We start from the raw sequence: 22,719 nt of genomic DNA, 5'->3' as shown, positions 1-22,719 counted from the left end.
ACCTGTTTGCTATAATGACATATTTTATTGAAATAAAAATAATTTTCAACTAAAAATGATAAAACATAGCAATATTTATTTTCAAGTGTTACTACTATAAAATAATGTTGAAATGATAGGTGGTGACATATTTTTCAGGGAAGAACATGGTCATGATAAATGTTTTAATAATTGTGCAATTCGAATACCCAATGGCTTCATTTTGTGCGTAACTTCACTATATTCTGCTGTCGGTGCATGGTCTACGTAACTGAGATACATTACACGTGCTTTACATTAACATTACTTTGATTGTACAGTAGTATTATTTTATGTGTATTGTTTTTGAAAATCCAAACTAATTGATTTAGATATTCATTTATAATTTATCTATAATTTTTAAAAATTCAAATAACTTATTGCTAATTTTTTGAAAATTCATTAAGTCTGTCAATTATTTTTAAAAAATTCATTGAATTTTTTTGAAAAATCAATCAACTTCTTTAACCATGATTATCCCAAGTATAGTGAATATAGATTATAGATACTATATTGGTAAGTGCTTATAAAAAAATTAACTAAAATACACTTCGAAATTTAAAACCTAGCCGCCTCCCTCCTCTTCTCTCCTCTCCTAGGGTTTGTTTATTTCAAGTAAATCAAGGGGCTTCCACTGGTTTTTTCCGGTGGAAAGCCCCAACCCTTCATTCTCTTTTGTCCTTATTAATTTCCCTTCAATAAAACCCAATTTTTTGGGTGTTTGCGTGTCTCTCCTTTTGGAGTGTGTGTTTTGCCTCTCCTTTTGGAGTGTTTTGTTATGTTTTTGTTTAATTATGATTGGGTTTATTTCGTGTTGAATCGGTTGAGAACGAGTTTATTGATATTCTTGGTGGTCTGCAAAGCCTGCGTCGAATCTGGAGCGGTGTTAATTATTGCAAGAGCTCACCTTTCACAACCAAAGATTGTTCATCTTTCACGTGTTTACACTTTCGGCATGTCTATAGCTGGTATCCGGCATGTAGATAGCTGGGGTGTTTTCGGCATGTCTATAGCCGGTGTCCGGCAAGTAGATAGCTGTGGTGTCGTTTTTCCAATCTCAGTGATTGGTGTTTTTGAACATTGGGCTAACAATGGTTTTTATGTGATATGGTCAATTGCGATGTTGCTATTTTCAGAGATGTTGGCACAATTTGGATTGCTCGGGATGTCTTTTATTTCGTTTTTAATTTCAAGAATTTTTAAATTCTATGTGTTAAACGATCAGGAAACAAATCATCTAATTGTTTTTAGTATGATATTTGTTTTACCACCTGGTTGTATCGACAGTTGGGGGTTTGTCCCGACTGTATTATATTGAAGTTAATGAAAGTTTTCTGCATTTGTCAAAAAAAAAAAATACACTTCGAAATATATTTTTGATTTTTCTTATTGAATTAAATATGGAGCCAAAATTATAAAATAATTTTACAATTCGTATAAACTTATAGAAGATTAGTTAAATTAATTTGAGTTTGACCATGTTAGGCTGGGTCAAACAAATTGGCCCAATTTAAGCTACTTTTAGTATAGTGGAAATAGAAGGAAAACTCAAAACATGAGTAGAGCACAGATAGTTCATAGTGGTGTCTTGTGGGTTGTTTTTGTCATGGCAAATTTAATCCAAGCCCACAGACCCACCTGCTGGTCGTAACATTTAAAAAATATTACTCTATGTACTTTAATGTGAAAATAGTACCGTAGTGTGATAAAAGAAAAATAGTATTATTATTTATTTATTTATTTTAAATAATAATAATTTCATAATAAAAAGTCGTACGATAACTAAACATATGATCGAAATTTAATAAACATATAATTATAACGATGTTAATCCTTACTTCTTGAATATGCAACAAAGCATTTTCTGAAAAAATATGTACTGTGATCTTTGAATGTTGTATGAGTAAAAACTCATATCACTAAATCAATATCATCAAAATTCCCGTAGATCTATAATCTCGAACAAAAATCAAACTCTAACAAGAAAAGATAAATAAAATTCAAATAACTAGAAAATTTATTAAAGAAAAATTAAAGGTGAATTAATAATAATAAATAGATTAGGGCAATTTACAAACAAATATACACAAAAAAAAATGAATAAATTCTGCCTGCACATTTGGCTAAAATTGCAAACAATACGTAGACGGCATGTAATTAAAGTGTTAATATTAAACAAATGTGGCAGTCTCCCATGAAGATTCGGGACTCGAGTTGCCATCACTTATTTATGCTACCACTGAGTCACTGACACACTCTCCTTTTGAGTTGTTTTATGAAATAATTTGACCTTTTTATTGGAATTCAGGGAATTATAGTTTAAAATGTATACTATCAGTCTATAAGTAAATTTTATATGTTATCTAAAATTAGCTTAATCCTCGTAATAAATATGAAACTTCATTCGGCAGAAAAAAAGCAACACTTATAAATAGATGAGACGGACCGGGTGAGACAAGCGATCTCCGACAGCTTATTAGTTCATTTCTAAATTTAATATAAAATATTGGATCCTAGTAACTTCAAACATCAATAGTTATTCTCAACTCCAACAACATTCCTTATATTCATTCCTTATAAAATATTTAATTATTAAAAACTAACATTATTACGTAAAATGAAGAAAGAGAAAGTGTTTGTTTCAAATATATATTATAAAATAAAAGTTAGAAGATAAGAGAGGTCAACTAAATATAAGAAATGAGAAGACAATTTTGGATCTTAGTGGTTTAAGAAATCACTAGGATAGTTTTTCTTATTTTTTCTCTCTATATTCCTTATATTTGACTTTAGGACTCCAAATAACTAACATGTTGGAGTTGCTCTAACGCCTTTTGTATTAGGCCGTCACGAAATGCTGTGATGATCAAGTTTTTGCTAGGGTTTTTATTTCTTATTCGAAAGAAATTAATCTAAGTTATTTTTAGATATGATCATGATTGTAAAAATTATTATTACTCGGTTCAGTTACCAAATATGGATTAATCGGTAAATTGGTAATTAACCGGAACCAAAATCGGATATATTTAATATTTTAATAATATTTAATATATTTATTTTTTTATTATGAAATATATAATTAAAAAATAATTTATAAATATTAATTGAATTTCAAAAATTAAATTGATCAAATATCTTTTAAAAATTAATCCAAAACTAATTATAAAATTTTTAAATTTTTAAAACACCAAATATAATCATATGTCATATGTGTGTGCTTTCTTATTGTTATCCCCTTTTATATCCCTGGAGAGGAAGTGTTCCACCACCCTGTTAAATAAATTAGTTAGTGGTATTAAAATGCACTAAACTATTTAGCAAAAAAAAATGCACTAAACTTTTCAGTTAAACTAATTTTACATAAAAACTAGCTTAAAATCCGTGCAATGCACAGACTGCACAATTTTTTTTTAATATTACATAATTAAAAAAAATACATAAATTCAATTCTTAATTTTATTCATTTAAAACTTTAAATGATGTGATTTCATGATAATTATATAAGTAAACGTATATGTTCATAACTTTTTAGAACATTTAAACTTATTTAAAGTGATAACATTGGTAGGGGGAATATTATTATAATGAAATTATTATTTTATTGAAGGTAAAAATATAATGTATTCATTATGTTAAGACCTTAAAAAGATATTATTTTAGCATGGTGATTACTTACTCGATTAACTATAATTCTATAAAAGATATTAAAAAAAGATAATATTACTGATTGAATGATATAGTTTTATTTGTATTTCTAAGTGTATTTAAAAAAAATATTTATGTTTTAAATAAAATTTGATTTTTTATTTCACATGAATATGATATGAATTATACTTAGTCTAATATTAATTTGATTTATCTCACACAGTGATTTACATTATTTTAATTTAGCTCGATACCCAATACACCGATCAAATCAAACTTATTATTTTTAGTTTAATTTTATTTTTTTTAAGTCCGGATCAATTAAATAATTTTGTTTTAGACTGAATAATTAATATATATTTTTTTTGTTGGTCGAATTGTATTTTATTTTAGTTTTGTGTTAGTCTGAATCAATTGTATAGTATATTTTTTTATCCTGAATAAATAAAATATATTATTTTGTTTATCCAAGTTCATTAGTATAATTTTTTTAAGATGATTGATAGTATTATTATTTTATCGTAACCCGAGTCACATTATATATCAACTAAATTTTAAGAATTATATTTAGTTTGTTTAAATTTAATTTTGCCCGAAGTAACAAATTAGAATTATATAGAATTCGATATGAATTAAAATTTAAATTGGTAAAAGAAGTTGAATTTAATATAAATTACAGTGATATAAAATTTGATATAAAATAGAATTAAATTGGTAAAGTAATAGAGGAAATTGACTTCAATATTAATTAGAATTAGAATTGATCGACCCAATAATTAGAATTAGAATAATTAAGGAAGGATAAATAAGTAATTTTAGCAAGTACCGACCGATCGACTACCAAACTTTTAATGTTTCGTCTATTATAATATAGTATAGATAAATAGTATAGATATAATATAGTATAGATAGATAGATTTTCATAAAAAATTTGAAAAACTGTTGGGAAGCAATAAAAAACAGTTAAACCAAGCACTGCCGGGAAGAGGAGTACAGCTATCACTCCAGACACAGACTTCACAACCACTCGCTCATGTTCTCCCTCAGCATAATCTATATATATACTACTCACTCAGTAATTATTCATCACTCTCTATATCTCACCTTCTTAATCCACAACAACTCTAACAAATTCAATTCAATGGGTTATGGACGTCTCGGATCCTCCGATCGCAACGGCTCTATAGCTTCTGCCACCTCACCTCCTCAACGAACCTCCAAACTCAAATTTCTATTTATCTTCGCAGCCACATTAATTGTTGCTTGTGGCGTCTCAGTCGCAGTGCTCGTAGCACTGCGCAATAAAGCCACGGGAGATCAAACTGATCTCCCGGAACATCGTAAACCGAGTCAAGCAATGTCGAAAGTGTGTAGCAAAACTCGGTACCCGAGTCTCTGTGTCGACTCGCTCCTCGACTTCCCTGGCTCAACCACCGCTTCAAATATCGATCTCGTTCATATTTCAGTTAATATGACTCTTCATCATTTCGGTCGCGCCCTCTCAGCTTCTGCTGAGATTAATAATTTACAAATGGACACGCGCGCACGCGCCGCTTACGAGGATTGTCTCGAGCTTTTAGAGCACTCGGTGGACCAGTTATCCATGTCGTTGACATCCGTCGCGCCGCCGCCGAACCGGAAGTCGCAGCCCGTCGGATCCACCGCCGACGTGCTGACCTGGCTGAGCGCGGCGTTGACGAACCAGGACACGTGTGCGGAAGGCTTGGCTGACGTCAAAGGTGACGTCAAGGATCAAATGGTGGATAGGCTAAAAGACTTGTCGGAGCTAGTTAGTAACTGTTTGGCAATTTTCGCGGCGACAAACGGCGACGATTTTAACGGAATTCCGATCGAGAATCGCCGGAGATTATTGGATGAGTCGCCGGCGGCGCATGAGTACCCGGAGTGGTTATCGAGGAAAGAGAGGAGGTTGTTGCAATCGCCAGTGACGACGATACAAGCTGATATAATAGTGTCAAAAGACGGTAACGGAACGGTGAAGACTATAGCGGAGGCGATTAAGAAAGCGCCTGAGAAAAGTAATCGGCGATTCATTATCTACGTAAGGGCAGGAAAGTAAGTTACTAATATCTCCTTTTCCTTTTCTTTATGATTGAAAATATTATTATATTATTACCGTATCTGCACTTTTTAAAAGTTTTTAATGATTTTAATAAATAACTTTTCTGAGTGTATTTGAAAAAAATCTACTACCTCTCGGTCTCTCACAAATCATAATGCAGTTCCACTTGTCAGTCCACCGCAAAATTAGATATGATAACGTATTAATGTCGACGACTAATCAATCACGGTGATTGTAATAAAGTATTAATGTCCATGACTAATTAATCGGATCGATGCTGTGATCAGTGATTTGTATTAATATCTAAATTTAGGTATAAATATTATATGTATTAAAATATTAATTTTGACAGTTGTGTACATATTTATTTTGTTGTTAGATTTTGGAGATTACGCGGCAATAATCATTGAATAAAATGCAATGTAGGTATGAAGAGCAGAATTTAAAAGTTGGGAGGAAGAAAACAAACTTGATGTTCATTGGTGACGGGAAGGGCAAAACGGTGATTTCAGGAGGCAAAAGCGTGTTTGACAACGTGACAACATTTCACACAGCATCCTTCGGTAAAAATATATTCCCTTTCGATCCTCCGAATTATTTTGCTTTATTTCGAACTTTTAAGTTGATGTTGTAGAAAAAAGTTAGTAAAAAGGAGTAATTAAGCTGGCAAGAAGATAAGAGAGGTGATTGGGACAATAAAAGTAATGGGGGATGGTCAGGCATGTGATCTGTTTGTTTCTTTGTTACTAAAGACTAAAGAGCCTAATAGTATTTGTACTAGTGCAGTTTTTTGTCCTGTCACTCTCACCGCATGATTAAGTGATGTTTTAGCTCATGATTTTACAGTAATCTCGTGTCTAAAAGTTGTTGTAATTGCTTATGTTGGACACTAATTGCTTTATTTTGTCGTTAAGTAATGCATGTGATAGACAATTTGATGTTACCCCCTGCATCGGATGCCATGATTATTGAATGGTATTTAGCCACGGTATTCATCTTAAAATGGGTTTATTCTGTATTAAGGAATCAATTCTGAAAATAGAATATTTGTCAAACAAATAGTTGACTTGAAAAACAACTTGTTTAACATCACCTGATGTTAACTGATTGTGGATTATATATAAACTGGGAAGAACTTCTTCAGGAACAAATAAATAGACACTTTTCTAACGTTGTAATACGGGAATCTTGTAGACTGAATACGAAATGAAATATGATTTTTTATATAAAACTTTAAGTTGCATACCGTGAGCTGTATCTGAACTTGCTGTTTGTTGTGTGTAAATTTTAGAGCCATAATAATAATTATAAACTAGTTTTCTTGGGTCAAGAATAGACAGACATTGACAGAAATGTTGTAGAGCAAAATAGGTGGAGGTGGTTGTTTTTGAATATTAATGAAAAACTATCCATATATCACATTATTGGAGGTGCAAGGGGTCATGAGTATCTCATTCTCCCCACTTGCCTTTAGTCTAAAAGTTACAGTTTAGCTTTCTGCAAAACTTGAAATTTATTTGTCGTACAAGTAATGAGATTCTACTGTTTGACTTGTGACACTGCAGCTGCTACTGGTGCTGGTTTCATTGCAAGGGACATTACATTTGAAAACTGGGCTGGACCTAGCAAGCACCAAGCAGTGGCCCTTCGAGTTGGCGCGGATCATGCGGTGATCTACCGATGCAATGTTATTGGATATCAAGACACATTGTATGTGCATTCTCAACGTCAATTCTACCGCGAGTGTGACATTTATGGAACAGTGGACTTCATCTTTGGCAATGCAGCAGTCGTGTTTCAAAACTGCAGCATGTATGCGCGCAAGCCTATGAACCAGCAAAAGAACACAATCACAGCCCAGAACCGAAAAGACCCCAATCAGAACACTGGCATTTCAATCCATGCCTGCAGAATAGTGGCAACGTCCGATCTGCAGGCTTCGAAAGCAAACTTCTCAACGTATTTAGGTCGTCCTTGGAAACAATATTCGCGAACAGTTTATATGTTGTCTAACATGGGCGACCATATTCATCCCAGGGGATGGCTAGAATGGAACACAACATTTGCACTTGACACGCTATATTATGGTGAGTATATGAATTATGGACCCGGGGGAGCTGTCGGACAACGAGTAAAATGGCCTGGCTATCGGGTCATCACCTCCCCGGTGGAAGCAAATAAATATACAGTTTCACAGTTTATCTACGGATCATCGTGGTTACCAGCCACAGGAGTGGCTTTCTTGGCAGGGTTATCGGTTTAAATGTGCAACTACATTAACAGATACCCCCAGCAGGATCAAGTCATTTTTTTTTCAATTTGTATTATAGTATAGGTATATAATTAATTCCTCTGTTGTATTTTAATTTTTTCTTCATAGTTCAATAATTTGTCCAGTGAAGAAATGACATTCCCTTCTGTAGTTCTGTACAACTATTGTATCCAATTCCAGGACAAAAATTGTAACTGGCAACTTCGCTTTTGTGAATGGAAAATACATCATACTTACTAGTTTATGTGTCGGTGTCAATACTGTCAATAATTAGCACTGGATACTACTTTGAATATCAAAGTATTCAATTAATTAGGAACGGAACAGATCACAGATCACAGATCACAAATCAAATAATCGAAGTATTCAATTAATTTGGAACGGAACAGATGACAAATCAAAGTAAAGATCGTAGTTGGGCAATAATATCGATGGACCTAGTCGGGGGGTAATAATGGGAATCGGCCAACTGAATAAGAAGAGAGGAGGACCCTCGCAACTACTAGGAGGGTCCATGTCCATATTGATCTGGCTGGCATGAATCTCATGCATCTTATCGCCAAGACTGGTGCGTGTAAGATGATAAAATCAAGCTTTACATTTTACATGTCTAGTTACTGGGAAGTTGATTACTATATTATACATACATGTATTAACAACTGCTTCTGGAAATCTTGTGTAGAAGTAGAACCCATCTAAAGACCGGATAAATAGAAGACATTATTCTATTGTTGAGAAGATATGTTTGGAAAAATATACAAAGCAGGAAAGCCTGGAAGTCAATGAGAGTGAACCAACTAACTATATTTATGTTGCCAGCTGAAAGTTTCAACTTCCAATTAATTTTTGGAGTTAAACATGAACTTCATGCAGCTGCCATAGCCAATACTGTACTTTTAAATATTCCCATATGGTTGAATCTTTAAACATTGGTACTAATCATGTGTCCTGTATGGAGTATAATCTACTGAGCATAGTTTTTTTTTTGCTAATTAATTACATACGTACATGTCACAAGTCGAACTCTTGACCTCCCGCAAATAGACAGGAAATAAACCCGAAACCTGCAAATAGACAAGAAATCAACCACCGTACCAACTATTTGTTGACATCTACTGGAGCAGAGTTGTTTCCGTGAATATATACAACAAGCTTCAAAAAATCTGTATTGATCGGTTTAAGCGAAATCAACATATGCAATAAGATAAGATATATATTTTTCTCGACAGAAGAAATTTTAGGTGATGATCGAGATTTATGAAATAGCGGCATGTCGACAGACCTTTTTCTTGCAGGGATAATTCAAGTGGCCTGACAGAACTCGGGTGCACTACATACCGGGGTGAACGGTGACATCCGTATATGGACCAAGCACCTGCTCCATCTGTAATTTTTGTTAACAATGTATTAATTTAAAAGCACACTGGACCGCTCAATCACTAACACAAAAGTTCAACTTTTTTTGTGTATTCTTGTGTGTGTTTGGAACTTCTTGTGTTGTAGCTTTCTCTGTTGATTGGGTGGTAAATTTAGTGTTTACAGGCTTATGTTTATGTATGAGTATGACGACACATACTTGTGCAGGTCTTTGTCTTTACTTCAGCGTCTGCACAAAATATTAGTTTCCATTAAGTTCCTCTTCTTTTGAGGAACATCAACATAAGGAATTCAACAAATTAACAAGGCATGTAAATTGCCTCAGCACGAAAGTCCTTTCCTCTAGAAACCAAACCTTCCTAGACATATATATTGGCTCACTTTCTGAATCTGCCTGCACTTAAAAAGCCCAAACTGAACTACTGCCTCCATTTTAATGACCCAATTCTATTTCAGAATTGCACAAGTGAAACCACCTAGGATTTCATAGGAACCTACCACTCTTGGACACCAAAACAACACCAATTTCATGTTTGAATGTGAGACAACTTTAAGGGAAAGAGCACATTGGCATAACATATAGATAAAAAAGCAAAGCACGAGCATACAAAAACCACGTATATACTGGCTTGGTTATTTTACCAATAAACATAAGTATAATGTGTTCAACTTTGGGCATTAACGCTGTGCTCCAGAGATTTTTTAGGAGAGAAGAGAAGAGAAGAGATGGGAGGAGAAGAGAAGAGAAGATAAATAGTAAAAGAAAATAAATCAGTCGTGTGCTCCCGAGTTTTTGTAAAAAGGAGAGAAAGTGACCATGAAAAAAAAGATAATGTGAGAGGATCTTTCCAAATCTTCCCATTTTTGGGAAGAAAGTTTTGGGGGGAAATTATATGTAATTTTCTCTCCTGATCACTTCTCTTCTCTCGCCAAAAAACTCGGGAGCACGCCTAGGAAGGAAAATTTTAAAATTTTCTTTTCTCTTCTCTCCTCTTCTCTCCATTTTCAAACTCGGGAGCACAGCGTAAGGAAATACAATGTAGAATGGGTTGATAAACAGGGGGGAGTGGTGGCGCTATCGTACACACAGACAATACAAGGAAGTTACTGGATCAAGTTCCGGAGAATCCAGGTTATTAGAGTTCTACAGTCAAATGCAACAGTAATGGAACATCATTTTCCATCATCTACCAACGACAAAACATATCTTTGATAATATATGTAGATATATAATGTATCCCATTCCAGGGACCTAAGGCAATAGCCCATTGAGGTGACTATCCATGAGTGAAGAGACAGATTCAAGGTACGCTGCTTCACTTGTTCCTGGGATCGCTGCTTCTTCAGCTTCTCGAATAATCTGCTCAACAACGGATTCTTGCTTCAATGTTTGCCTGCACATGATGCTTCCAATAGCGTGTGGAGAAAGCCCTTTTTCTGCACCTTTTTTTAGAAGCATGGTTGATACTCGAAGGATGCGTGCACACTCACGGGGAAGGTCCCATCCATAAAATTTCAGTAGTTCAATATCTTGCTCGGCGTCAAGTGACATTATGTAGTTGACCGTATCAGGAGAATAAGGCTCGCGAGCTTGAGGCCAGTAAAGCCACTCAAATGTACAGTCCTCAAACTGCAGCAAAGAGGATAAAATGTAAAATGAACTGAAATTATGGAATCCCCCAAATTGCTACTTTAACCTATGTATGTTAAAGGAAAAACATCATGATCCTGATATTGTTCTTTCCTTATCAGTTGACAAGTTAATGTTTAGGAAGCAGACCACATCAACTCTTTTATTCTCCAATTTTTGTAACAAAAATAAACAAAAGCTTCGAAGATGAAACCAAGTAGTTACTGCTACAAAACAAATGTATTGTCTGAGATCCAATATACATATTACATCACCTACGAGCCAGTGATCAGCTAATATTACACAGAATAACAGGGAACAACCAGCAGCAGGGTAGGTAGTATGAACCATGATGGGTTACAGAAATCTGAAAACAGTGAAGCTCTCAAGTGTACCAGAAATCTAATTTTGCTACTATAAAATACATATACATCTTGTTTTGCAACATCAACATGCAACCACACCTAGTGGGCCAGTAAAGTGCTAATACCAAACTTAAAAAACGACAGGAAAACCATTACGACTGAGAGAAAACAATAAGCAGTGGGAAAGGAGTACATACAGTGATGTCTACATACATAGAGATTTTAAAACAGTGAACCCCCTAGGGCATTTTTGGAAAGAAATGGTACACATCATTGAATATAAATGTCTGAATGTCCATTGTATGAGTTGATTTACTCATAGCATACACCTTGATAAGAGAGCATTTGCTTTGCATTTGATAATTATTAGACTTTACTAATATACAAGCGTAGCAACTACAACTTAGAATCCTCAGAAACATAAGTGTGCCAGAAGTTCAATTGTCTATATTGGCTAAATCCAAAAGTATCTAGCTAGAAAAGAGGATTTTAATTCACAAAACTATAAACCTAGCACATGAACATACATCAATCCGCCAAGACGCCAACAACAGAATTTAGCAAGTTGACAGTGAACAGAGCACTAAACTAAAGCTACAAAAGGTGCACTGAAAAAAAATAACATTATCAACAAAGCTTTAAATAAACTCATCAAATATCAAGGAAAAGGATAACAAACTTACATTCTCAGGCAAGCAGTAACCATGATCAATTGGAATGAGTGCAAGTCGATTGTTACAACCATCTTTACTAATTAATATGTTCCCAGCATGCCTATCTGCATTGGCCAGTCTTATGTCCAACACGGATATCTTATGCACATCTTCCACAGGGAAAGCACGGGGACCCATGTCCTCGCAGCTACCACAATTCTTCTTAAACATCTGCAGGGATCCAATCTTAAATTTTTTGGATGCATTCTCAGAACCTGCAGCATAACTGAATCCCCCATGACAGCACTTGACCATAACTGTGGGGGGTACCCCAGCAAAGCCCTCCTCCTCATTGTAACAACGGCGTGGTCCACTTCTTGGATGATCCAAAATATATGCTGCAACTTCTCTGAATGCTCCTTCCCCAACTCGTGTCCCTCTCTTCAACCCTTCACCATTGGCTGACAGGGAAAGCCCTCGAGGGTTATTCACAGCCATTGGCTCTTCATCCATCGGCTTAAAGACAGAAATATATTTGTGACCAGAAGAATCCCACATAAAATAAGCACCTCCTGATCCCTCTGACGACCTAACTGGTTGTTTGCCCCTCTCTAATCCATCCAATGTTCCACTAATCAGCTGCTTAATAGCCGGTGTCAGTTTAATATCAGAATTAACAACTATGGGTTCTAAAATCAAATTATTTTGCAAAATATTTTTCACAACAGCCTGCGGTTTCTTTAACTGAGTTCCTAGCTGTGCCTTTCCACCACCTAAAGCCTTAATTTCTTCAGCAAGATCTGAAGCTACGATAGAAACTTCGACATCCTTCTCCACTACTTTAGACCTCACCTTTGCTGATTTGCGGAGCAAGAAGTGAATCACAGTATCATTGTCTCTACATATGGAAGATATGAGTCTTTGATCTTCAAGCTCCTCACCGTCAAAAATCAACTGCTGATCCTTGAGACCAAGAGAAACTATCCCCTTATCCACAATCTGCTCCTTCACATGCATCACATTTCTCTTCCTCTCAACATGTAACTCAAATTCCTTCCCACAAACAGTACGAACCGTAATAGTCTGGAGATCTGAAAGTCTAAGAACCAAATGCAATACATTCCCATCCCCAACTCCATAGTCCCCAACACAAGAATTATTCCGAGCCAATTCTTTCCCATCAAAAATCAGCTTCTGCATCCTCACATAGATCCCTTTGTCCATCTGGATTCTTAGCTTCACAGAAGCAATCGAATCCGACTCCAGAACACGCATTCGGGACACAGACCCATCAACAGTCAAATAAATCAATATCGACTCCGTCGACCAGGGTCCAAACTGATCCAACACATTACCACTGGGAGCAACACTGGCTATCGACATTGCACCACTACAATTTCAAGATTCTTCTACCCTATTCATCAACACATAAAAAAATTAACAAAAAAAACCACATAACTAAAAATCAAAAGTAACCAACTTTACAATCACCCATCATCAAACAAATAACAACCAATCCACTAAAATCTCAAAAATTAAAAACCCATAACACACTAATCAACAGTCCAATTTCAAGAACATCAAAAGGGTATCACAAATCAATCTAATACAATGCCAGACCTTAAATTGTCAAGAAAATGAATACCCATTACAAAAGATACAAAATTTAAAACACCCAGAAATGCAATTCAATCAAACATCGAATAATCAAACTGTAAAAAAAAACAAGAAATTAAAGGATTGGGGTTCATACCTTGGTAAAAAAATGAGGAGGATCACACAGTGGTGTGTTTGTTTATTATGTAACCCTTTAAATTTTTATTGTCTAGTATATAATTTATGAGATTGATCAGTTAAATTGTGATTATATAGCCGAGTAGCATGCGTGGGGGTGGGGCGAAATGTACGGATGTTTTTAAAACCATTGATAATTTTATAATAACACTTTCATGTATTTTTTTACTCCTTCTAGAACTTACCTCACCGGTTCACCTCATAAAAATTGACCACTAATTAATCATCAGTAAAAAAAATTACTACCTTCAAAGTTTTCAAAATGTACAATTTCATATTAAATAAGATGTTATATTTTTTTTCTTTATTCCTTTTTAGCACAAATATTTAAATTTATGTGATTTATAATTTCAAAATACTATTATCTTAAACATGATGGTTTCATCTTAAACTAGCATGAGGTCATTTTCTATATTTTTTTAATACGTCATGCAATTATAATGTTCTTCATTATTTTTTTTATTTGTAAATGTTGTACAATGCCTAACATATATTAAATACAAGTTGATTCTTTATAATGTATTATTTTCATACAATTACCAAATTACACAACGTTTCCAATATAGCTCATTAAGAAAAATATAAATATTCTTGTTTGTGCTGTATAATTTGTATTTAATGAATAAATATAAACAGGATAGTCGATGTACGTTTAAAATGAAACAATTAAACTTACTATGTTGAATGTCGTCACTATGTTTACAAAAAAAACTAAAAATTAACATATATGTTCAATATAAAGTTGACCAAAAATTCTGAATTTTATTTAAATAAACTATATGTACTGCTCAGTTCACGACTAACTTACAATTAACTTACGTAAATAAAAAGATAAAAAATGCATAACTGAATTCAGAATGACTTGCAATCATAATATACAATAATGTAAAATTTACAATACTGTCAATATAAAAGTTGATTTGAATAAAAAAATTACTTTTTGAAATTCAACGTATGTATGTAATTTAAATTTACTAAACGTAGAATGTGACGATGTTTTTCGGCCGGGTTATGTAGTCAAATTTTGTGTATTTTTTTAACAATAAGCCAAGTTTTAATTTCAAATTCGAAATAAATTAAAATGTATTGACTCATTATAATTCGAACTTATCTAAATATGTAATAATAATATAGATTATTTACATATAAGCGATTATATTTTCAATATTTTTTAAAAAAAAATTATATATGTGCATTTTTATTACTTTTTATAATAAAAAATATGTTAAAAATATATAAGATATATTTTCGAACTAAAAAATATTAATAAATAAGATAATAATTCATTTATGTATTATACCTAACTTTATATGTGGAATTAAGTTCTTTAAAATTAGTTGTTCAAATATTCAAATAACGATCCATTTTTTTGGAATTCAAACAACTACCTTTAAAGTTAAAAAAAATATTAATTTAGCACACTTATATATGTGTATGATAAAAAACACATGTCACAATATGATGTAGTAGTATGAGGTTGTATATGCGAATGAAATAACTAGGGTTCGATTCCAATAAACCACATATTTTATATAAATATTAAAATAGGGGTATTTTAGTCTTAGTCTTTTTAACGAGTCTTTTTAATTTTATTAAATTATCCTCTTATTCTCATAATAGGAAGAGATAAAATGCTACAACATCATTATTAAATGTTTTGTTGAGCTGATGGTTTTTCATTAAAAAAATTAGTTAATTTTTTTATAATACTTTACAACTACTTGTCTACTTGTTAATTAAAATTGTATAATAAAATTATAACATGTATATATGTAGCACAAAATTAAATTCATAAATTTGGAGGGAAAGGTGACGTGGTAACAGTTTGATAGTTAAGGAAAGAAAGCCACTAGAAAACGGGGTTATTACGTAGGCAAACGGATCGGGTTCGGATCGGGTATCGTTAAATCCAAATATTTTCGGGTTATTTAAATCAAAATCCGCCGGATTTCGCACCGGATCTGGTATTTTTCGGAACATATTCAAATTTAATATCATTAATGCATAGAAACACCATTATCTACGTTTATATAATAACTAATATTAAAATAAATACATTATTAAGTAGTGAAAAGCATTATACGGCATAAGTTGACATTTTTAATAAAATCTAAGATACGTTAATAACATAATATTTAGTGTTACATCGCAAATAAATTTATATATATATATATATATATAGATATATATATATAAAGTACATCTAAAATAAAAGTTGAGATTAAAAAAAGAGTTATAATTCAGTAAATAAGTCTTGACAATATTGATATTAATCAATTACTACTAATTTAATAAAATAAAAATATGTAATTTATATGTCTTACATCAAAAATATTATAAATAATACATTATGGAAACATTGTATACTATTTTATGCATCGGGTTTTTATTGGGTTTCGGGTTTGAATTGGGTTTCGGATTTCGGCTCGGGTATCGGTTCGGTATCGTTGAAATCCAAATCCAAATCCAAAACTTCGGGTTCGGTATATCCAAAATCTCGGATTTCGGATCGGGTATTCGTCGGATCGGATTAAATTGTCATCTCGATTATTACGTGACTGACCAATGCCCATTCGCCACATCACATTCTTTTTTCTTTTTTTGTCACTTGTAAGCGAAAAATTGGCTAAACAAATTTTGTACTTCTAAATTACTAATGCATTGAACTTCTTTAAAAGCATAACCACTTTAGCCCATACTATATATTATACAGAGCTCGTACTTGGGGTGCATATCCCTCAGAAATCTCACCTGATCCAATATTTGTACATAATCTAGTTTTGTTTACTGTGTTTAACAACTTCTTGGATCACTGATTGTTCTTAGAAGCATAGAATGTGATACTGAAGTTTAGAATGTAAACAAAGAGATATGACAAAGGCGAAGAAGCACAGCAATCTATAGTTTGTGTTAACATTTTAATGGCCCTGTCAACCAAAACTGAGACATTTAGGTAAAGTTGAACTCTCTTCCTAAATGACCAGATCAGTTTGATGGAGTGCCTGATCTAACTAACATGATCCATGTTATGCTTTAGCACAATTTCATAATTTTAACCACCTTTCTTGCTCATTTGTGGAGACCATTTCGTTGAAGTTCTTGCGTAAACATATTGCAAAATCACATAACTTGAGAAGACAGCAATGCATCACCAAAAAAAAAGAGTAGCCTTGACATGCATTTTCTGGTCAAGAAAATTTCATAGAAGTCCTCACAAAAGTAGAAATTTGTACTATTTCCAGGTTGAAATATTGCAACAAAAGAATAACGTAGTCTAATTTACATAGAAACAAAAAAACCCAGTCTCCAAACTTAAAGGGATTTACAGCTTTTTAGTAGCTTAACATCTGGACAAAGAAACAGTTTTAACTACAATGACATATCTCCAGTAGCGAACTCAACTGGAAGTTCAGAGTCCGCTTCAACGATAATTACTTCTAACGAGGCATTAAACATAACAGTTACAGAAAAGCTCATTGCAAAATTTTCAATGCACCGTCTGGAGAGCTAGCCTCTTGCACTTGAGAAAACCACACATTAGAAAACCATACTCCCATAAATATGATTTTAAGGCTGCTAGAACCAGAACCCATTGCTCAGTAAAGCAATTATGTTTTGGGAAGAAAGGATCTTATGTCATCATGGCAACCAAAGCTGTTTGGATCTCGACCCAGTTCCAGTATTAAGTCCAGCCACACATAAATTAAGTGTGATCAAAAAATCAACTCAGCCACCGCGGCCCGGTCTACACTTCGGAATCTGGAACTTCTGAATTTAGAACAAAACTGGGGAAAGCCAAAGTTATATCCCTGAAAATGATATCAAGATTATGTTAGTCATAAGGACAGTGACATTGTGGTTCATAGCAAAATTAATACTCACATTAAATATGGCAAGGTCATGTTCTTTATCAAAGAAGGATTTTTCAATACAAATTCCTTCCATTCTTCTTGATCTATTCTCCCATCACCTTTTGTATCTGCATCTGTATATGTCTGTTTCAAAGGCCACTAACTTGTCAGTAACTAGAACAAGGGAGCTTCATATCATATTGCAGGTGGTAAAGTAAAGTTAACTGCACCTTATCCACAATCACTTCTATAAAATCTTCTGAAAGTATCAAATCTGATTCATGTAATAGCGCCACTACCATCTCCTTCAACTGTTCTACAACAAAAGTTTGATTGCATAAATCAGAGAACAATTAGGTTACTACAAGCAAACAATCTTTGAAGTGAACGGAATAACATAAAGCATAATAGAAAAAGTTGATAAATGCATTTTGAAGGGTAACAATTTATGAAAATAAAGAATATAAAACCTATCTGTTCTTCATTGGTAATTTTTGAACTTTTTTTGAAAATATATCATTAATCTTCCTACTTGAAAGAGGGCATTAGTAGAAAATATAAAATAAACAAACACAAAGAGCTTGTGATACTTGCCTCATCTCTCTCAATATAACCTGTCTGCCTTAGATCATATATTTTAAATGCAACTGCAAAAACAATTTTTCAAATCGGAAGTTAGGGATAAAACAAGCAAAACCCAGTACTATTAGTGTAGAGTCATTAGTAAAACAGTAATTATGTCCTCAGAGAATCAATCTTACAAGCAATTTTTTCAGATACTGGAGCATCTGGATGAAAGATGCTCAATGACCTAACAAACTCCCCGAAATCTATAACTCCGTTGCGCTTTAAATCAAACAAGTCAAAAATCTGCATAAGAGATTACTGCATTAGTACAAGGGAAAATTAAAGCTTTTTGTGTTCTTGTTTCCCAGAACTGCATAGTAACTAATGTCATTACAACTCACAGCAGATGTATCACCATTTGGAATATATTTTAATGAACAGAAATAAAAGAAAAGCCATAATAACTAATGATCATTCTTGTGCATAACATACCCTGTCGGCGAAGAGATTCTTCCTATTCCTGTTCCTGAATAGAGCAAACTGAAACTCTTCCTAAAGCCAAGACAAAATTACTTCAAGATTAAAAATATATATTGTAATCTTATTGAATAACCATATCAAACTTTAGAAGACCCGACATGGAGGGTTTGAAAGATTGAATAGTATATGTCTATATGCCCAAGAAATGACTTAAAGCCATATTCTGAATAAGATATACGCACCTTGTGGATGAAACCATCATTAAAAATTGAACTGCTTAGTTTTTTGAAAAGCTCGTACAAGGCTTCAACTTCACTCACTGAAACTGCAAACAGAGTACCTTATTTAATAACAATACTTCGAATGTAGAAAAATGTTCTGCAAAATCCAATCCTGATGACCTATCTTATCTGCATGTTTAGGTTCTTCAATCAAAGGTGAAAAAGAAAAATTTAAGCGATTTCTAACTGCATGCCAAAGGTCACTTGCATCTGAATTTGTAGGTTTAGAGCCTGAGCTCTGTGGTTAACCTCATAGCCCAAATATTAGCCTATGATTCAAGAGCACAAACTAGTCGTGCATCAGATATTTAGAGACTACAACTTTGTGCTTAAACAGAACTTGATTCCTAAGCAGCTCATAAAAAACATATACTTAAATTTGATAAAGTACATATATTCAATAAGAGCATAAACAGCATATATTCCTGAAGTGAAGGGACTACTCACAAGATGTTTCAGATGCAAGTATAGTTGGCTCCTCATAACCGGGTGTATATTTTGTTCTCTTTGAGGAAAAGCAGCCCATTATACTGGAAATGTGAAACGCAAGAGGAACAAGAAGCTAACCGGAAAGATAAGTACAACGTTTGTGTCAAGTTCCTGATTCAAGAGGTAAAATTCTTTAAAAATAAATCACTTGATACATAAGAGATAAGGGGGTGCAAGTCATCATCACTACAGTAATAATTTATAAACAGACAAACTCATTCATTATTTATGTAGCTAGACCTAGAGCCCCCATACCTACAAATATTTCATAACAAAGCAACAAATATATACTGCCAACTGCAAGATTCAATTTACCGTCTAGTGTAACAGACACTTTTTCAAAATCGCATAAAATAACTTCTCCCCATAACTGAAAATGCAAAATACAATCTAAACCAAACACCCCAAAGTGATACATGATCAAGACTCCATGCAGAGGAAATCACAAACTACATGGCCTAATTATAGGCCAGTACATCATCATCACTCCAGCTTAACAAACATGGAATTGTTCAAAAAGAAAATAGCAATAATTTATAGCTAGCTACTACCAAATTATGCCACCAGAGACCCATGGGATTAAACTACCTAGGATATAATATTTATATAACAAGTTGATGTTTTTACAAGAGTTCAGAGGATCAAGAAACAATATAATAAATATAAAAAGAAGAAGAAGAAAACAAAGTTTTTCCATGTCCAAGGAAAAAAACAGAAGTGATGAAAGGTATAAAGAAATATCCAACTGAGCATAGGTATTATCATAATAAATTCAATTAGAAATTACTATATGGGCACATCAGCTAACTCAGCAAATCTATCATCTTTCTACTTGTTCAACTCAATATATTAGTACTCGTAACGTGACACAAAGGAACTCGTGTGCAATTGTGCACAATTTGCGTACCCAATAATAGAAAACATATATTATTACAACATGATACTTAAACAATAATGCCAAAATAAATTAAGGGCTTTTTGGCTGTTTGCTTACAATTACAAGTCAGCCAAATTCTCAGTTGGTCTATTTATCATATAACAACACAAACTTTAATCTGAGTTTTAATTTGGCAAAGGTAATTAATCACATGCACTTTCGAGAATTCTTGCTACAAATATCAGGTATACATTGTCAACTGAGACGTCCAAACATACAATTAATAACTTTAAGTAACAATTAATTTGTCAAGGCTAAGCGAAACAAGGTTAGAACCAACCATAACAAACACTCTAAAATTAAAAAGTGAGCTAGCGTAACTCAAACCATATAAGCTTGCTTAAATCAAGAAAGCCTAAGTGAAATACAACAAGAACAAGATAGTTTCACACAATAACATGTAAAAGTTACATGATTTATTCATCATTCATAATCAAAACCACCAATGTTTAAAAGAAAACAATAAACATTACTATGATCATGAATGGCATGCTGGGTTGCAAAGATCAAACATATATAAAGATAATGATCTGGGAAGATTTCAAACTCCAAAAAGAGGCAATACAATCACAACACTAGTACATGAAGAATACACGGACTGACAGACCTTAAATGAAATGGTTGAATTTTCAAGAACTTTAGAATGTTGAAAGAAAAGACTCAGCAGGATAATGGGAGGGAGGGGGAGAGAGAGAGAGAGAGAGAGAGAGAGAGACGGCTTACCGACGGACTAAACTGAGGCGGTGTACGTGATACCTCGGGAGTAGGGACGGCTCTTGAAAACAAATAACTTCACGTTTCTCAACACTGCATCTTATATGTACGGGTAAAGCGGGGCAGAGAGCTGCATTTATTTGACTAAATAATTTATAATTTATTTTTTCCTAATCACTTTCCTTCTTTTTTTCTTTAGTTACGTAAAACGTAAAATATTAAAGATATAAAATTGATTATCAAAATAGTCCAAATTTTATTTGTTAAATGAAAATAAATTTTTATATCCATATCAATGGTTTCAATCAAATTATTTCACATTATCATATCACACAATATCACATCATTTATTAATGATTTTTTATACATTTTTGTATTTATTTTTTTTATCGTAGATAACCCGCATCACGCAGTATCCTGCAAACCACATGAAATAAGGTAAATCGTATTTAAGCGACAGACTTTGGTTCAGAAACATTTTTATATTTTTAACATTAATCTGTATGGACAAGTCCATAATTTCCAATTTTCATCTTAAAGTAAATTAGTACAATTTATATCCTCTTCAAAAATTTGCACTCTTCAACAAATAAGGATTAAATAACAATAATATAAGTAAGTGCTTATTCAATTTCAATTATATTTATAAATTTATATGTCTTTTATTATTAATTTTTTTATAAAAAATATAAATTAATATAAGGTTTTGGTACTTTCAGCCACCTGAATATCTTCGGGTGAAAAACCAAAATACCCACCATTTGGGAAAATTTGATCAAAATGCTGATTGGCGGGAAGTTCCGCCCTACATACCCACTGAATACGCATTGCTTACATACGGATTCTAATTTTTTAAAATTTGTAAAGAACACGCATGTACAGATGCGTGTTTCTTTGTTGATTTTCAGCGAATACGCATCTTCAAGATCGTATTCTTACTAATTTCAAAAAGAAACACACATTCTTGCAATGCGTGTTCTTTACCGTTTTTGAAAAGTCTGAATACGTATATGTGCAATGTGTAATCGGTGGGTATTTAGGGCGGAACTCGCGCACACGGGCATACGGGCATTTTGGGCACTATAAACTGAAAACTGGTGTATTTTGGGCATTCTTTCAATATCTTCAACACGAGAAATTTAACTTTTTTATATAATTCTACTTGATCTCATATTATCTAAAAGTATATGTATTCTATTTATTGAGATGTATTTTTATAATTTTTTAATATATAAAATTGTAGATAACGATCGGTAAGTATAATAACAAAAAGTCAAATGTCTAAATTTGGAATGAGAGTGTGTTAGGTGTTAATTCCAACCCATATAGTAGATATTTTCAAAGTTCATAACAAATCTGTCAAACTGTCAAACTTTCCCAGCACAAGCTGACTGGAGCTTACTAGCTTAGAGTTTATCTTATCAAGCAACTTGCCAAGATCCTGGTTCCAGCTCCAAAACGATAAATTCCATCAATTCTTGTGAACCCTTGACTTTTCTATATATAGTTGTATCACACTGGCAAAGCTAATCAATTATACCTTTCCAGGCAGGAGAAAGGAAA

At 33.1% G+C, this 22,719-nt stretch overlaps 3 protein-coding genes across 5 annotated transcripts; 1 reads left to right on the top strand and 2 right to left on the bottom strand.

Annotated features, from left to right (window-relative positions):
* Positions 1 to 4,615: 4,615 nt before the first annotated feature.
* LOC141689633 (putative pectinesterase/pectinesterase inhibitor 34) lies at positions 4,616 to 8,262 on the top strand. Its single transcript, XM_074493984.1, has 3 exons — positions 4,616 to 5,739; positions 6,173 to 6,309; positions 7,312 to 8,262. Exons 1-3 carry the CDS (start codon positions 4,697 to 4,699, stop codon positions 8,007 to 8,009), a joined length of 1,878 nt encoding a protein of 625 aa, XP_074350085.1. The 5' UTR covers positions 4,616 to 4,696; the 3' UTR covers positions 8,010 to 8,262.
* A 2,178-nt stretch (positions 8,263 to 10,440) lies between these two features.
* Positions 10,441 to 13,950, bottom strand: LOC141692643 (phosphatidylinositol 4-kinase gamma 4-like). The gene is made up of 3 exons (XM_074497548.1): positions 13,797 to 13,950; positions 12,074 to 13,457; positions 10,441 to 11,025 (listed from the first exon to the last, which is right to left on the bottom strand). Exons 2-3 carry the CDS (start codon positions 13,424 to 13,426, stop codon positions 10,648 to 10,650), a joined length of 1,731 nt encoding a protein of 576 aa, XP_074353649.1. The 5' UTR covers positions 13,427 to 13,457; positions 13,797 to 13,950; the 3' UTR covers positions 10,441 to 10,647.
* Positions 13,951 to 17,053: 3,103 nt separating this feature from the next.
* Positions 17,054 to 21,266, bottom strand: LOC141693971 (calcineurin B-like protein 7). 3 transcript variants are annotated; one of them, XM_074499166.1, is made up of 9 exons: positions 21,166 to 21,266; positions 19,464 to 19,616; positions 18,978 to 19,060; positions 18,748 to 18,807; positions 18,450 to 18,558; positions 18,283 to 18,335; positions 17,919 to 17,999; positions 17,720 to 17,832; positions 17,054 to 17,646 (listed from the first exon to the last, which is right to left on the bottom strand). In XM_074499166.1, the coding sequence occupies exons 2-9, from the start codon at positions 19,540 to 19,542 to the stop codon at positions 17,583 to 17,585; spliced, it is 642 nt and encodes a 213-aa protein (XP_074355267.1). In that variant the 5' UTR covers positions 19,543 to 19,616; positions 21,166 to 21,266; the 3' UTR covers positions 17,054 to 17,582. The 3 variants fall into 3 exon arrangements, with proteins under 3 accessions (XP_074355267.1, XP_074355269.1, XP_074355268.1); XM_074499168.1 differs by lacking the exon at positions 21,166 to 21,266 and adding an exon at positions 21,050 to 21,119; XM_074499167.1 differs by lacking the exon at positions 21,166 to 21,266 and adding an exon at positions 19,821 to 20,914.
* Positions 21,267 to 22,719: the final 1,453 nt, after the last annotated feature.

This window comes from Apium graveolens, chromosome 10 (assembly GCF_009905375.1).
Source record: "Apium graveolens cultivar Ventura chromosome 10, ASM990537v1, whole genome shotgun sequence".
Classification (NCBI taxonomy): Eukaryota; Viridiplantae; Streptophyta; class Magnoliopsida; order Apiales; family Apiaceae; genus Apium; species Apium graveolens.
The sequence above is the reverse complement of the archived record's forward strand: the minus strand, read 5'-3'. Positions and strand labels throughout refer to the sequence as shown.